General features: G+C 39.9%; 1 protein-coding gene across 3 annotated transcripts in view; it reads right to left on the bottom strand.

The window, feature by feature from the left end:
• The window catches only part of ABCC3 (ATP binding cassette subfamily C member 3), a 221,676-nt gene that overhangs the window by 97,500 nt on the left and 108,267 nt on the right, over window positions 1–15,909 (bottom strand). Inside the window, exon 1 of one of the 3 annotated variants that reach the window (XR_011558081.1) lies at window positions 10,885–11,002. The exons of 1 other annotated variant lie outside the window; for it this stretch is intronic. Coding sequence is in view for 1 of the 2 variants with exons in the window: in XM_070740010.1 (XP_070596111.1) it covers window positions 10,885–10,914 (30 nt within the window). In the remaining variant the exon portion in view is untranslated. Of the gene's footprint in view, window positions 1–10,884; window positions 11,277–15,909 lie in introns of those variants that run through there. One more of the 3 variants, XM_070740010.1, reaches the window with a different exon arrangement.

Here is a 15,909-nt window from a genome sequence, read left to right as displayed (position 1 = left end):
AAAGTTTTCACCACTCCTGGACAGGGCGTTATAGGATCAAAGGGGGGGATTTACATTGCCTGAAGCATACACAGGAGAGGGTGATTAAGGAAGATTAGTTGAGATAAGGCAGAAGGCTTCAGAGAAATTAGGTGTGAGAAACATCTGCTCTGAGGAAGAGTTTATAGGAAATTGTTTTTTGATATCTATGGGAAAAGGAAGAACTCAAAAGATACGTTTGAAGTTATGTTATTGGATGTATCACTTGACATGTATGTGTAATTATCCCCATTTCCTTATGTTCCCAAATAAAAAGGGGTACATGGCTCTACACCGTGTCACTTCACCCCGAGAGAGAATGTGTCCAGGTTTTCTTTCTAGGATTCGCGTTCGTGAGTGACCCCACACGGCTGGGTTGCACTTAGCCCCTTTTGAAGACATTGTCTTCACTAGGGACTTTGACAGCATCCACACCATGGGCCAGATGTGTTAAGTGCTGGCCACCTCCACCCCTCTTTCAGCGAATGGGGAGAAAGTTGCAATACATCACGTGAAGACAACATGTTGTGGTAAGTTTGACACTCCTGCCCAATATCTATTTTTCAGACGTAGGAAGGCTTAATATCCATTAAGGTGTTATATCCAATCCACTTTTCTATTTCTGCTTATTAATTTTCACTGATAAATCAATATCAAGGTGGAGAAGATGTGGGAATTTGGAGCCCAAAAATCTGACGGAAAAGAATTGGACTGTTTCATAAGTTATTGAATAGGTGACTAAAATTTCAAATGTCCATCATTTTACATTGGAATAAATTTGTTCATCTAACACAGGGGTCTCCAAACCTGTCAACTTTAAGACTTGTGGACTTCCACTCCCAGAATTCCTCAGCCAGCAAAGTTTGGAGACCCCTGATCTAACAGAATATTTCATTCCTACAAATATTTTAGATTTTATTAATTTTATTATATTAATTTTGCACTGCTTCCATTGGATTTTAGTACGCATCACTTTAAATGTCCCTTAGTGCACTGCATATACCCCACTAACTGGTAAATTATCAGTTTGCAAGATAACGTAGCAAGGAATCGTAGCTTGATGGAATAGCATGTGGGGTAGGATGTGACTGGACAGATTTGATGAAAGTGAGAAGTTAAAACAAGTAAAGTGAATGAAGTAAAAACAAAGATGGTTTGTAAGCACTGAAAAATATGGTTTCGTGAATGGTAAACTAGTTTTGGCTGTTTCCTTTTCTCGTATCAAACCTTTAATTTCTTTGGCTTACTACTTCCAGGTTTAGCCCTGAAAGTAAACAGCATAATAGGTAGGTATGTAGCTACATTTTGAAGAGCTCTGGGCAGCTGCATCCAAAGATGCAAGAGCTTCAGGAGGCCTCGGATTATACACCCTTATACTAATTATCATGGCTTGTTTATTTTTAACTCAACATATTTGAATCTATTGTCTGATTTAGACACCATAATTCATCCCTGGGACAGTTCACACATCATGCAAAGTGACAACCAAATCAAGTTGAAGTTTAGCCCCATGGTTTTCAAACTGTGTGCCATGGCCTGTAATAAATTCATAAGGGTGCTGCACAATATTTTAAATTATTATTATTATTATTATTATTATTATTATTATTATTATTATTATTTATTAGATTTGTATGCCGCCCCTCTCCGAAGACTCGGGGCGGCTCACAACAGTAATAAAAACAATACAGGTGTAGTAGTGGAACAAATCTAATATTAAAAAACATATAAAACCCTATCATTATTTAAAAACCAAACAGCACATTCATAACAAACATAAAACAAAGTATTAAAAAGCATGGGGGAAAGGTGTCTCAACTCCCCCATGCCTGAGGTATAAGTGAGTCTTGAGTAATTTATGAAAGACAAGGAGGATGGGGGCAGTTCTAATCTCCGGGGGGAGTTGGTTCCAGAGGGCCGGGGCCGCCACAGAGAAGGATCTTCCCCTGGGGCCCGCCAAACGACATTGTTTAGTTGACCGGACCCGGAGAAGGTCAACTCTGTGGGACCTTATCAGTCACTGGGATTAAATGCTTGCTGTGAAGCTGAATTTGAAGTGATCTTTTGGCTTAGCTAGGACACCACAAAAGATGACCAAGAGTCACTGGATTGTCCTGAACCAAGAATGTTTGGAAACTTCTGATAGGAGAAAAAGTGAACTTCATCCTTATGTACAGCCCAATAGCAACTTTTAACCCGTGTGGTCCTGAGCTCATGACTGACTTACGTAATCTGTTGGAGCAGGAGAGATTTCTATCAGCCCCTCCTCATGGGCAATCACTTTCTCTTAACGGGCACCTTTGCCACTGTGAGTGCTTGCTCTTCTTGTGCATATCCCATCACGCAAACTCACTTCTGTGCATGCTGAGGTGATATCAACCCAAAACACAGCTGAGGAGTTGCTCAGCTGTGCTTCGGATGAAGAAATAAAGGTTGGTATTAACCCTGGGGGGGGGGGCTTTTTTCAAAACAGAGGAGTAGGAGAAACCATCCAAACACCAAAAAAAAAAAAAAATGCCAAAAATTCAGAAAAAAAGATGGCAGTGCGCACGGACTGGCATAGACAGAACCGGATCCACAATGTCATCTTCACATCACTAGCGGATTGCTAACAGTTCAGGTGATCTGGAATGGGAGGAACCCACCCCTGCACTTCAGTCTCAGCTGGAAGGATGGACCTATAAAGATGGCCTACCATGGGCAGCAAAATATGTAGCTATGGTCTTTCAAAGACATTTGTGTAATTTCCCTAATGATTTGATGGAAAGTTGTATTGAGCACCTATTTTAACCCATATGAAAGTTGTTAGGTTTGCTCTTGAGTAGGTTTTTCCTGCTCACCATATCTTGGAAGTTAAGTTAGTAAGAGCTGCAAGAAATGGAGTGATTTATATAGCACACTGGCAGAAGACAAAAAATGAATATCGCTGGATACAGACACTACCTAAACTAAAGTTTGAAGCCCTTACTGCATTTGCCACATATTGCCATCTGGTGGTACTTTTCCCTTCATTGTGAATGATGCCCTAGAAGAATCTATAGCAGAGCACTGCGATGAGTCATCAGGACATTTTGCAGATAAAAACACTCATATTTGTGGAGAGGTGGAAACTTCTTCTGAATAGGTAGCAGGGGTGACATTGAGTGATACTATAGTCTAGTGAAGAGACGGACCAGGGGAGACATCATTGCAATGTTCCAATATTTGAGGGACTGCCACAAAGAGGAAAGGGTCAAGCTAATTTCCAAAACACCCGAAGGCCAGACAAGGAATAATGGATGGAAACTGATCAAGGAGCTATTCAACCTGGAAATAAGGAGAAATGTTTTGACGGTGAGAGCGATCAACCAATAGAACAGTTTACTTTCAGTAGCTGTGTAAGCTTCATCACTGGAAGCTTTCAGGAAGAGACTGGACCGCCATCTGTCAGAAATGATGTGGGGGCTCCTGCTTGGGCAGGCGGGGTTGGACTAGATGACCTACAAGGTCCCTTCCAACTCTGCTAATCTGTTAAAAGTGCCTGAGCCTGTGGAGCCTAAGGAAGTGGATAGTATTCCTTGCCTCATTCTGCTTTATCCCAAAGACACATTGATATGCTCTTTGCTCAAGAACACATCCTTGAATCTGTCTGTATTAGAAACATAGAAACATAGAAGACGGCAGAAAAAGACCTCATGGTCCATCTAGTCTGCCCTTATACTATTTCCTGTATTTTATCTTACAATGGATATATGTTTATCCCAGGCATGTTTAAATTCAGTTACTGTGGATTTACCAACCACGTCTGCTGGAAGTTTGTTCCAAGGATCTACTACTCTTTCAGTAAAATAATATTTTCTCATGTTGCTTTTGATCTTTCCCCCAACTAACTTCAGATTGTGTCCCCTTGTTCTTGTGTTCACTTTCCTATTAAAAACACTTCCCTCCTGAACCTTATTTAACCCTTTAACATATTTAAATGTTTCTATCATGTCCCCCCTTTTCCTTCTGTCCTCCAGACTATACAGATTGAGTTCATTAAGTCTTTCCTGATACGTTTTATGCTTAAGACCTTCCACCATTCTTGTAGCCCGTCTTTGGACCCGTTCAATTTTGTTAATATCTTTTTGTAGGTGAGGTCTCCAGAACTGAATATTAGATGGCAAGTGCCCAGTCTTCACTGTTCACTTTTTAGTAGAAGTGTTTTTTGTAGTGTGGTGGCTCACAAGGTTTAGGATGCTGGGGTGATGATCAGCAGGTTCACATTTGAGACCTGGTGCTGCTGTGGGACAGGGTGAGCTCCCAGCCGTTCAAATGCAGCCAAATGCAAGTAGATAAATGCGTACCACTTTGAAAAGAGCCCCCAAATGGGCATCCCCTGGGCAACAGGAATGTCACCATTCAATCCTTTCAACCTGTAAGCGCTTCAGCACTCCTGACACAACTGTGGTAGTAGAGGTGTTGTGGTGGCAGTTAAAAAGGAGAAAACAGATTACCGTATTTTTCGGAGTATAAGATATACCGGAGTATAAGACGCACCTAGATTTCAGAGGTGGAAAACAATGAAAAAAGTATTCTGAACCAAATGGTGTAGTGATATATTATTTAATAAAATACCAGTGTAGCAGAATACTTTTTACAACCATGTACACTTTTTACAAACTTCAAACTTGACAGTTTTAAGACTTGTGGACTCCCAGAATTTCTCCTCCAGTCATACTAGCTCAGGAATGGGAATTGAAATCCAGGTGTCTTAAATGTGTCAAGTTTGAATACCCTTGCACCCCTAATCTCTAACCCAGGGGTCTTCAAACTTGATAGTTTTAAGACTCGTGGACTTCAACTCCCAGAATTCCTCCTCCAGGAATCCTCCCCCTCCTGCTAGATGGGGAATTATAAGGTAAAAAAGGCCGCATTTTTGCAAAAAACGGGCTATTTGTTCCCATTTTTTCAAAAAAATTGGGTGGGGAAAGGGTCTGGGTAGCCTGCAGACAGCTCTTGGGTGTTGGGAGATGGCAAAAATACCCTAGTTTTTGTGGGAAAATGGGCTTTTTTCACCCATTTTTCACAAAAATTGAGGCATTTTTGCCTTCCCCCAGTCCCCAGAAGTGTTCTGAGGGTCGGGTGGGGGGGTCTTGGGACAGCAAAAAATGGCTGCATTTGGTGTATAAGACACACCGACATTTCCACCCTCTTTCAGGGGGGAAAAGGTACGTCTTATACTCCAAAAAATACAGTACCTAAGATCAATTTCAGGCAAGAGTCAAATCTATCTATGGGATGGAAACTAAACTGTCTATGCTCATGGATGATGTGGCAGGATTGAGGTTACTTGCCTCTCAGAGGGAACACTGTTCTATAGGGCAAATAGCAAGACAACGTCTGGGTTCCTTAGATCAGTGTTTCCCAACCTTGGCAACTTGAAGATATCTGGACTTAAACTCCCATTCGCTGGCTGGGGAATTCTGGGAGTTGAAGTCCAAATATCTTCAAGTTGCCAAGGTTGGGAAACACTGCCTTAGATAATACTGCCTATTATTTGTGACTCAGTGTATACATGCTCTGTCAAATATTGTGGGGTAATCTTAGGGTTGTTCATGAAACAGGATACCCAAGACCTTGAATTGTATTTGGAAGCCTATTAGAAGCAAAGCAGTAATGCAGGGATCGAGGGGCGAGTACAAGTGCACTAGAGTGCCTTCTGTCCCCTGTCCTATTGCTCTCCTATATCTCCTATACCTCTCTTCTATTCCTATATCTCTTCTTCTATTCTTTCATTGATATGTTCTATTACTATATCTTATTTTCTATTCTTTCTTAGATATATTTTAATATGAGTATCTTCTCTATAACCTTCATCATGTATTTTACTATGTGTATATAGATATATACCCACTAAAACCCTAATTGTGTATTGGACAAAATAAATACATAAATAAATAAAATAAAAATAGAGGTAGGAAAATCAAGACACGTTTGTTTCAAGCAAAATGAAGTAGCTATGGCTTCAGAAGCTCAATAGTTATGAGATGTTTCCAACTTTAGCTCATGTGCGATTGTGCTCTGCCTAAAAGTGTAGGCCAGGGATGGGCAATTAACTTTTCCCAAAGGACATGAAAAACTGGGACTGTGGCTGAAGGCTGCTGCCACTACTCACTCTGCCTCCATCCTGCCATTTGTCACTCCGCCCTCCCACCCACCACCACCAATGCTGCTGATGTTGTGGCCAAACTGGGAAAGGAAATGTACAGGTCTGATGTAGACTCATAATCTGGGAATATAACTGATCTCATGGCTCCCACAGGTAGCGGCTGCGGCCAGGAAGACTTTTGGCCAGTCTCAGCATACTGCATGTACCCATTTCAGGTTTTTTTCAAATGATTTTTATTGAGTAGTTTTAAAAACAAAATATATACACAAAATATACATATAGAAGAACATAAGAAGAGCCATGCTGAATCTGGCCAAAGCCCATCGAGTCCAGCATTCTGTGTCACACAGTGGCCCACCAATTGTCCATGGGGATCTTGAGCAGAAAGAGAAGGCAAAACCCTTCTCTTATACAAGTCAATGTATACAAGTCAAATACACATTAAACTCCACATAACAATGATATACAAAACCTAACCTAACAAATAACATATATCACTAGTAATATCTTTTTGCAGCGTTGCATATCACTATATTTTCTATATTCCTATATCACTATTTCATTAATTTATCCCATAATCACATGTTTTAATTTTAACCCATTACTCTCCTCATCATCCTTCATAGTTTGTTTATGTCAATCCAGCTGTCATAATTTATTTTGTTTGTTACCGATTGTATCAGTTTATTTTTGCATTACAACCATTTATATCAGTTTTCCCAAATCTTATAGAATTCTGTTTCCTCTTTCTCTTGTAATTCCATAGCCAATTTACACATTACCATACATTCTAATACTTGTGTTGTGATCATTGGGTTTGAAGGGACTTTATCCATCTTCCAAAATTGGGCATAGATAATCCTGGCCGCCATTATTATATGTAATATGAGAATATTGGTTACTGGCATTTCAGTTTTTCTTGGAACTCTCTGGCTATTAATGGATTTGTTGTATTCAACTGGTAATAGAATGCAGCTGTTTGTTTATTAAAGAGTCAAGCCATTATTGCCACTAAACATGAATTTCAGTCTTGCCTTATTTATAAAAGCCAGCAGGGTGACTTTGGGCCAGTTACTCCCCACTTCCAAAACTACAGTGATACCTCTACTTATGAACTTTCCTAGAGAACCGGGTATTCAATATTTTTTTGCCTCTTCTCAAGAACCATTTTCTATTTACAAACCCAAGCCTCTGAAACTGTAACCGGAAAAGGCAGGGAGAAACCTCTGTGGGGCCTCTCTAGGAATCTCCTGGGAGGAAACAGGGCCGGAAAAGGCAGGAAGAAGCCTCCATGGGGCCTCTCTAGGAATCTCCTGGGAGGAAACAGGGCCGGAAAAGGCAGGGAGAAACCTCTGTGGGGCCTCTCTGGGAATCTCCTGGGAGGAAACAGGGCCGGAAAAGGCAGGAAGAAGCCTCCGTGGGGCCTCTCTTGCAATCTCATGGGTGGAAACAGGGCCGAAAAAGGTGGGGAGAAGCTTCCATGGGGCCTCTCTAGGAATCTCCTGGGAGGAAACAGGGCCGGGAAAGGCGGGGAGAAGCCTCCATGGGGCCTCTCTAGGAGTCTCCTGGGAGGAAACAAGGCCTCCACCCTCCCTGTGGTTTTCCCCAATCGCACACATTATTTGCTTTTACATTGATTCCTATGGGGAAAATTGCTTCTTCTTACAAACTTTTCTACTTAAGAACCTGGTCACGGAACGAATTAAGTTGGTAAGTAGAGGTACCACTGTACTGGCTAGAAAACTGCATGGACTGTTGTCAAGAGTAAGTTCTCTCAAGGATATATTGTTACAGCACACACACAAGCAAATCATTACGTTTTTGGTGGGCAAAATATACAGATAGTCCCTGACTTACAACCAGTTGCTTAGTGACAAGTTGCCAAGTTATGATGGACCTCCCTGGGGGCACCAACAATCCCGTTCTGAAGCTTTCACACACACACACACACACACACCATTATGTTCATGTAACTGCATGTCCGACACTTGGCTATTTGCAGATTCCCATTCTCACATGACTGCCTTTTATTAGTTTTGCTGAAAACCAGCATTTACTTCCAAGTATTTGGAAAAAAAACCTGGCCCATAGTGAACAACAAGTTCACTTTGAGATTGCAGTGTTTGCTTTATGGCTGGAAAAAGATCATAAATTCAGGTCAGTCGTGTGGGTGACCTGCTTTACAACCGCTGTGACTTATGATATCTTAGGTAGGCTCCATTACAATCATAAATCAAAGACCACTTGTGTCCATCCATCCATCCATGTAGGACTGAATGAAATTCCAATAATAACGATGAGTCATTTGTAATAATCAGTGAACAGATGCCAGGTCCCTTGTTCAAACTTGCATTGGTTCTACACAGCACTGCAATAAAATAGAATTGTAGTAAGGAGTAAAAATACCTGTTTAGTCAGGTATCCTATAGCTAATCTGCAGCGCTAGGGAGTAACCTCATTTGCCTTTGTAAAGACAATCAACAGGTAAAAGAGTCATGTTTCTATTCAACTTAAAATGCGGTTTGATGCTTCTGGGATCTGAACAGGTTTGCACATGCTTTGTTACATCATTTGGAAGAGAGGCATATAAATATCTGTGAGGAGTATTACAAGTTTTGGATAGATATGTTTTCTTAACCTTTTAACTTCCTTCCCAGCACATGGGGTATACACTACAATACCTGCGATGAAACTTATTTTTCAAAGAACAAAGAATAAGAATTTATTATTTCCCCATCACATTTCACTTCTGTAATACAAGACACACCAACAGAACAATCTCTCATTTTTCATTTATTCTGTCGGTAGCTGAAAGTAAGATTATTTCGCCGCGCCATTTAGCCTCCATCTAGTGAAGTGCAGGATACCTGAGAAGGACCAGGGACACCCAACCTCTCACAGAAGCTTAGCTGGTGAATTTGGCTTGACCATGCACACCTATTTCACAGGGTGATTGTGGGGTTAAAGTAGCAAGGCAGAAATCAATGCATCACAAGAATTCTCCTGATGCACCTTAACTTTACTTTTAAGCAGTTCTACAACACGACATTGGAGGCATCTTCCTCCAGAGCAGTGGTTCTCAGCCTTTTTAATGCCGCAACCCTTTAATATAGTTCCTCATGTTATGGTGACCCCCAACCATAAGTCTACCACCAATTCCCCCAACAGAGCTTTAAGCTGATTGGCAGGAAGGTCAGAAGGACACCCTCACTGTAAACGCCTGATTGGTTGGATTGTAAAAATATGTTCCAAGGTGCCAGAATAGAAGCTTTAGTTCCTTTTGTCTTTTCCCATTACCATGGTCTTAGGCGAACCCCTTTGAAACGGTCGTTTGACTCCCAAAGGTGTCCTGATCCCAGGTTGAGAACCACTTCTGCAGAGGAATACATGCCTGGCATGTATACAGAGGTACCAATGCAGAAGAGTTCCAGAGATCAGTTCCCATCTGCCCTAGACAGCATGGCCAATAATAATATAATAACAACAACAACAGAGTTGGAAGGGACCTTGGAGGTCTTCTAGTGCAACCCCTTGCTCTAGCAGGATACCCTACACTACTTCAGACAGATGGTTATCCAACATCTACCTAAAAACTTCCAGTGTTGGGGCATTCAAAATTTCTGGAGGCAAGCTGTTCCAACTGTTCTGACTGTCAGGAAATTTCTCCTTAGTTCTAAGTTACTTCTCTCCTTGTTTAGTTTCCACCCATTGCTTCTTATTCTACTCTCAGATGTTTTGGAGAATATGTTTAGTTTAGTTTATTTATTTGTCCAATACACAATAATACACAATGAAGGTTATAGAGGATATATACGAGTAGAATGTATCAAAGAGAGTATAGAAGAGAAAATATAGGGGTAAATGTAACTAGAGAGAATAGCAGAAAAGATAGAAGAGATAAAAGAGATATAATGGATAGAAGAGGTAAAAGAGAAGATATAGGAGAGACTATAGGAGAGACTATAGGACAGGGGATGGTAGGCACTCTCGTGCATTTATGTACCCCCTTTACTGACCTCTTAGGAACCTGGTGAGGTCGACCTGGTGAGGTCAACCAATAAGAAGGTTGACTCCTTCTTATTTGTGGCAACCCTGAGGAACACTGCTCTAACTAGGAATTGTGTGAAATGAGCACCAAGATGGTGTAACAAGAGGTTAAACTACCACCCAAGGAAATAAAAGGTGTAAGGCCACCTTCAAAGCAGGAAAGAAAGCTCAAGGACCGACTTCGGATCAGATATTTCCTCTCAGCCCTATGAAACTCTCCCGGTTGCTGTTCAGGAGACAAAACGGGGAAAGATCCCAGGCGGAATCCCTCGAACTCTTGGAAGAAAAGGTGCCCCAGAACTGTGTAGTCCCAACACCCAGCGACAACACAACGCAACAGCTGGAGCAAGAGCGGGTTGCTAACATCCCAGCCGCCCGCTTCTTTTCTCCATCCACCGACAACCGAACCGCAGCGGCTCATCCAAAGCTACTGCTTAATTAATTAAAAGGAGAGTTTAGCTGACGTTTGGAAATCCGCCCCATTCCTCCCTCAATTTGAGCGGGCGAGCGTTGCCACCCGGCTCGGGCTGGGAAACGCGACCAGCCCGGTTTTTTTGCAATTCCTTCCCCTTCGAAGGAGCCGCGCTTCACTCGTTGGGGCATTCCGGAAACTCCCTCCCCACACCGGGGAACCCGCACTTCAGCAATGCGCTCGGGTCTCCGAGGCGCTTGCAAAAGAGCCCCCTTACCCAAAAGCTGCTGCCGCAGAAAGCCTCCATAATCGCGCCCGGTTGAAGCCGCTCGGCGACCCCTCTTCTCCTCCTTTCCCGACTCGCCCGGAGTCCCTGACGGCACCGCTTTCCTTTCCGTCACGGGTGGGCGGATGTTCGCTTTCACGCGGGAAGGTGGGCGGGAATGGCTTTGCCCAGGCGACGCTCGCGTTTGCCGCCACCGGGAAAAACCTGAGGTCCTGCTTTGCATAGGCCACAATTTTCCGGTATGGAAGGGCGGTGTGAAGCGACGGCCGGTCGGGGAGAGTCGGCCCCTCCTCAGAAAGGCTGCGGGCCTTTTCCCGTTCCCGGCCACCTTCTACGGAGACGCGCAAATCGTCCCGGCCTTTTCCCTCTTGACTGGAAAGGGCGGCAGCTTAGCGGCAGCCCCGGGCTAGTTGTGCTTTGCCTGGCTGAGCGCCACAAGAGGAAGCGGGGAGGAGGAGTGTTTATGCGAGAGAGGCCTCTGCTGCCTCCGCTGCTTTAACTTAAGGCTCCTTCGGGTCCCATTACTGCTTAAAAAAAAATCTACATTTACCCACGCTTGGCTTGTAAATGGAGTATATGTGTTCTTGCTTGTAGTATTCGTACTAATGCAATTTGCAATTTTACTTTCGATGTAATTTTATATACATTTTGTTAATGTATAAATAAATACAAAACCTGATTAGAAAAGAATGTAAGAAAAAGATTTAAAAAGTATATAAAGGATGAATATATAATGAGTATATAAAGAAATGACTTCTAATACCCCTCTAGGCAGAGATATTTTATTTATTTATTTAATTTATATATTTGTCAAACAATTGTAGAATGGTAATTTGTACAAATAAAACATAAGTAACGATGCTTAGATACATACATACATACTTAATTTTTATTCATTTAATTTATATGCCGCCCACTCCCTAAGGACTGGGTGGCTAATGTATACAGTTCTAATTGAACCGCCTTTTCTAATTTAATCCTAATCTTTCCATAACTACCATAACTTTTCATAATTAATAATCAAAACTACTAATCATACACACACACACACACACACACACACACACAATGTGAGGTTTCATTGCAATAAATGAAAACTACCTCTGCTCACTATGTCCAAAGCAATTGAACACTTGTGTCAACCAGCAAGTATAATGTGGGAAGTGCCCTGAAAAACAGTCTATGGAAACTTTTTAGAAATTAATCTTGTTTGTCTAGAAATGCTGCATCTCTCTTAAAATTTGTTTGGGTTTCTGCATCAGTCTGTAATTCAACTAGTGGTTTCCTCCCCCCCCCCTCCCCCCCAAATGTAGTGGCAATATCTACACCTAACAAGTCACAGAAACAAACTTCTGTTATGCAACTGCTTGGAGTGATCCACACATACAAGAGGTTGTCATCTTTCTATTCAAGATTTAGTTGCTGCCAAAAAAGAAAACTTGGCAAACACTCTGCATACAGCTTCCGCTTTTAAAGAAATCCCATAATAATCTATTTACATGATAAAAGGTTACACTTTCTTCCTTTCAATTGCTTATCTAATAAATTAAGCATCTTGACACTAGCCTACAGGTAAAAATATGACACTCTCATAGTGGAGGTGATCTACTTTGTGTCTCCCACAAAGCAACAAGACAACAAAGGCAGTTCCTCTTTGATAACCAACAGACTTTAAAAAAAAGAAAATAATAAGCTTTGTAGTTTAAAAGTCTTCCTCATTTGTGAAGCTTTCAAAGCATGATCTTGAAGTTGATTCAATTTTAAACAGTTGACTATTTTTATTATAACACTTAGAGAGCATCCTGCCAATTTTTTAAAAAACCACATATTGCTAGTGAATTATGTAGTGAACACAAAACACTAATGGTGCACAGCATGTTTCAAAAACAAATCCTCTATCCACCTGTCATGGATACGTTTTTGAGAGATTCTCTCTGAAATTACTATTTCAAAAATAGTTTCGCCTTCAGGATGTGTTTTAAACTTTTGAGTGAAAAGCATTCTTCTCTAAACTTAAAAGTGTTAATAGAATTTATTATTAACAAAACCATTACTAACAAAAGCCATCAACATCGTTGATATTATCTGGTAATTATGTTTTATCAATTACGTTTTTTCAAAATTGTTGGCCATTTCCTCAATATATTTTAACCTCTGGCCTCATTGAAATATCCTATGCCACCAATTTGAAAAGTGCTTATCTGTCTTCATCAGGCATATATACCTAATCTGGTTACAAAATTAACTATGTTTTCAGTTTCTGCAATATGTTGGGCCAAGTAGTCAAATAGTGGAAGTTGCATAACATCTCAGGATAAAATTCAGTTGAGTGGCTTTGGCTGTTCTTGTATCTCAGTCCCATAGTTTTATGAATAACTCCAGGCATTAAATTTAGGGAAATTGTAGCCAGGATTCTGTTGATGGGTTCATAGAATGTGCTAAGATATAAAACAGAATTTGCTAGTTTGAACTTAACATGTAATAAGAACTTAGTTGGTGTGCTTGTATATTATGGTTTATAAATTTTAAAATATCGAAGCCAGCTGCAATTTGTGATAGTAAAGTAAACCTTGGTTAAGCAATTAATGCCTTGGCATGAACACAACCAAATTTTATGAACAGCTGGGATTCAGTTGGGAAAGTTGAGTTTCTTCATTTGATATTCTTACAAAAAGACAAAAAATAGAGGTCTTTTACTTGAAGTAAAAGAATGACATTGTTGAACCTTCCAACCTAGCATAGGACCAATGCAAATTCCAACTAAGATAAAGTATAATATCTGCTCCATTCCCTGTTAAACCATTGTCCTGTTGGTAGCTATTTATTATAAAGTCAAATGTGAATATTAAAAGTCAACAATGACACACATTCATTGAACAAATTCAAATGTAATGAATGGGGACAGTTTCCACCTAAGATGCTACTTGTACTGTAACATGATATCTAGCAGTTCCCTTATGTTACTGGAAGAAACATGCAGATAATCCTAAAATGTTTTTTTATGTTTTCATTTTCATGACAAAGAATTATTTTATGTAAATGGAAATAAATTTATTATTTTGATTTTAAGGATTTAATGCAGGGTGTGGATATCTATTTTTGAAAAAGTCTCCATGTTTTACTGTCAAAATGATAAGTTAATGCAATATGTTCCTACATGTTCTAGATTTAATGATAAACATTAGAACTTAATTAACTTTATATTGTTAAATTATCTATAGGCATCCTTTTCCCCTTAGCTTTTTTCTTTTGTCACATTTATTTTATTCACTGTAATATATCTAGTTTCTTTTCCTCCACTGCATAATTGCTATTCTTTCTTTTGTTTGTCATGTGGGTTTTAAAAATTTCACCATTAAAAATAAAATAAAGCAAATTAAATTTAATGTAATTGTGAAGCTAAATTTAATTTAATGTAATTTAAAAAATAGTTCGCCTATAACCAGAGTCCATATTCATAATCTCCTGAGTCATAATAGGAATACCTGTTTTAATTTTGCATGTTCTTAATGACAAGGCACTTTTAAACATACCGTACATCAACCTTCGCTATGGGCTGCAGGGCAAGTAGAAAAGAGTGAAAATAACTTCCAATGCAAGATTCACCAAATTGCAATAATTTTGTTTTCTTGGCCTTTTGATTAAGATCAAGAAGGTATAATACTTTTATATTTAGAGAAAGACAATTCTAGACCCAGATCATGTTAAATTATGTGTCATAATAAAAATCAATACCCCCCAACACACACAGTGTGACAAACTTCTAATTATTAATCAAAAGGCCAAGAAAACAAAATTATTGCTATTTTATTCATTTTAAAGTTATCAAATTATGTTTTGTATATTTCTGGCTTGAGAGAGGTATAACAACCTCTAACTTAACTAAGTAGCCTGATTAAAGACCAGAATATTTTCTCTATAAGCAAAACATATGAACGCAACTAATAAGAGGCATTAGCTACAGGACAAATTTCTGGAACATGTCTAGACTGTATCTTCAAAGATACTACATAAGATTATAGCTTTAAAGACATTCTTAATCTCTAAAGTTATTTAAAGGCATTTCTTTAGAAAAATTACACATTTATAGATACAGCAGGAAAATTCCAATTATATCAGTTAAAGAGTTCAAGAACATAAAAAATATCAAAGGGAAATTGCAAAACAGGACTACATACAGTATATGCAGTCCTTTTGCCTTCTCAAATTACCCTAGTAAAATGGTATCTCTACCTAAGAACGCCTCTACTTAAGACCTTTTCTAGGTAAGAACTGGGTGTTCAAGATTTTTTTGCCTCTTCTTAAGAACCATTTTCTACTTAAGAACACTAGCCCGGAAAAAATTCCCAGGAAATTTGAGAGTGCCATAAAGGCCCGCCCAGTTTCCTGCCATTCCCCCTGGGTTTCTCTCTCTGGCGCAGTGCATGGGAAGCAGCCTCGCACCGGGTGTATGGGAGGTGCGTGCTTCTCACCGCTTCAGAGTCCCTCTTTTTTTTTTAAGCCTTAAAATTTTGGATTTTTTTGATTCCCCTCACCTCACCTTCTTCCTTCAGCAGCGACTGTCCTCCTCCTCTTCTTCCTCCTTCTCCTCCTACCCAAATTCCGAGCTTTTATTTCTTTTCTAATGGGTTTGCAAGCATTATTTGCTTTTACATTGATTCCTATGGGAAAAATTGCTTATAGTACTTACAAACCTTTCTACTTAAGAACCTGGTCATGGAACGAATTAAGTTCTTAAGTAGAGGTACCACTGTATTTATCTTCTATTTCTGCCACTGAAATTCATATTAGGTCCTGTTGTATGATTTGATGAGTAGATTAGGGAACCTAACATTGGAGGCATTTAAGACACATTTTTGTCCCTGAAGTTGTGTGTACCTATATGGAAAATATACTAAATTCATTGTAAAAAAACAGGCAAGCTCCTGCTAGGATAAATTCCAAAACCAAAGTCTGTGTAAAATATCAGGCTGGAATTACCTGAATAATCATGTTTTTATTTAAACTTTCCAGCCA

Source organism: Erythrolamprus reginae, chromosome 2, assembly GCF_031021105.1.
Source record: "Erythrolamprus reginae isolate rEryReg1 chromosome 2, rEryReg1.hap1, whole genome shotgun sequence".
Taxonomy (NCBI): Eukaryota; Metazoa; Chordata; class Lepidosauria; order Squamata; family Dipsadidae; genus Erythrolamprus; species Erythrolamprus reginae.
The sequence above is the reverse complement of the archived record's forward strand: the minus strand, read 5'-3'. Positions and strand labels throughout refer to the sequence as shown.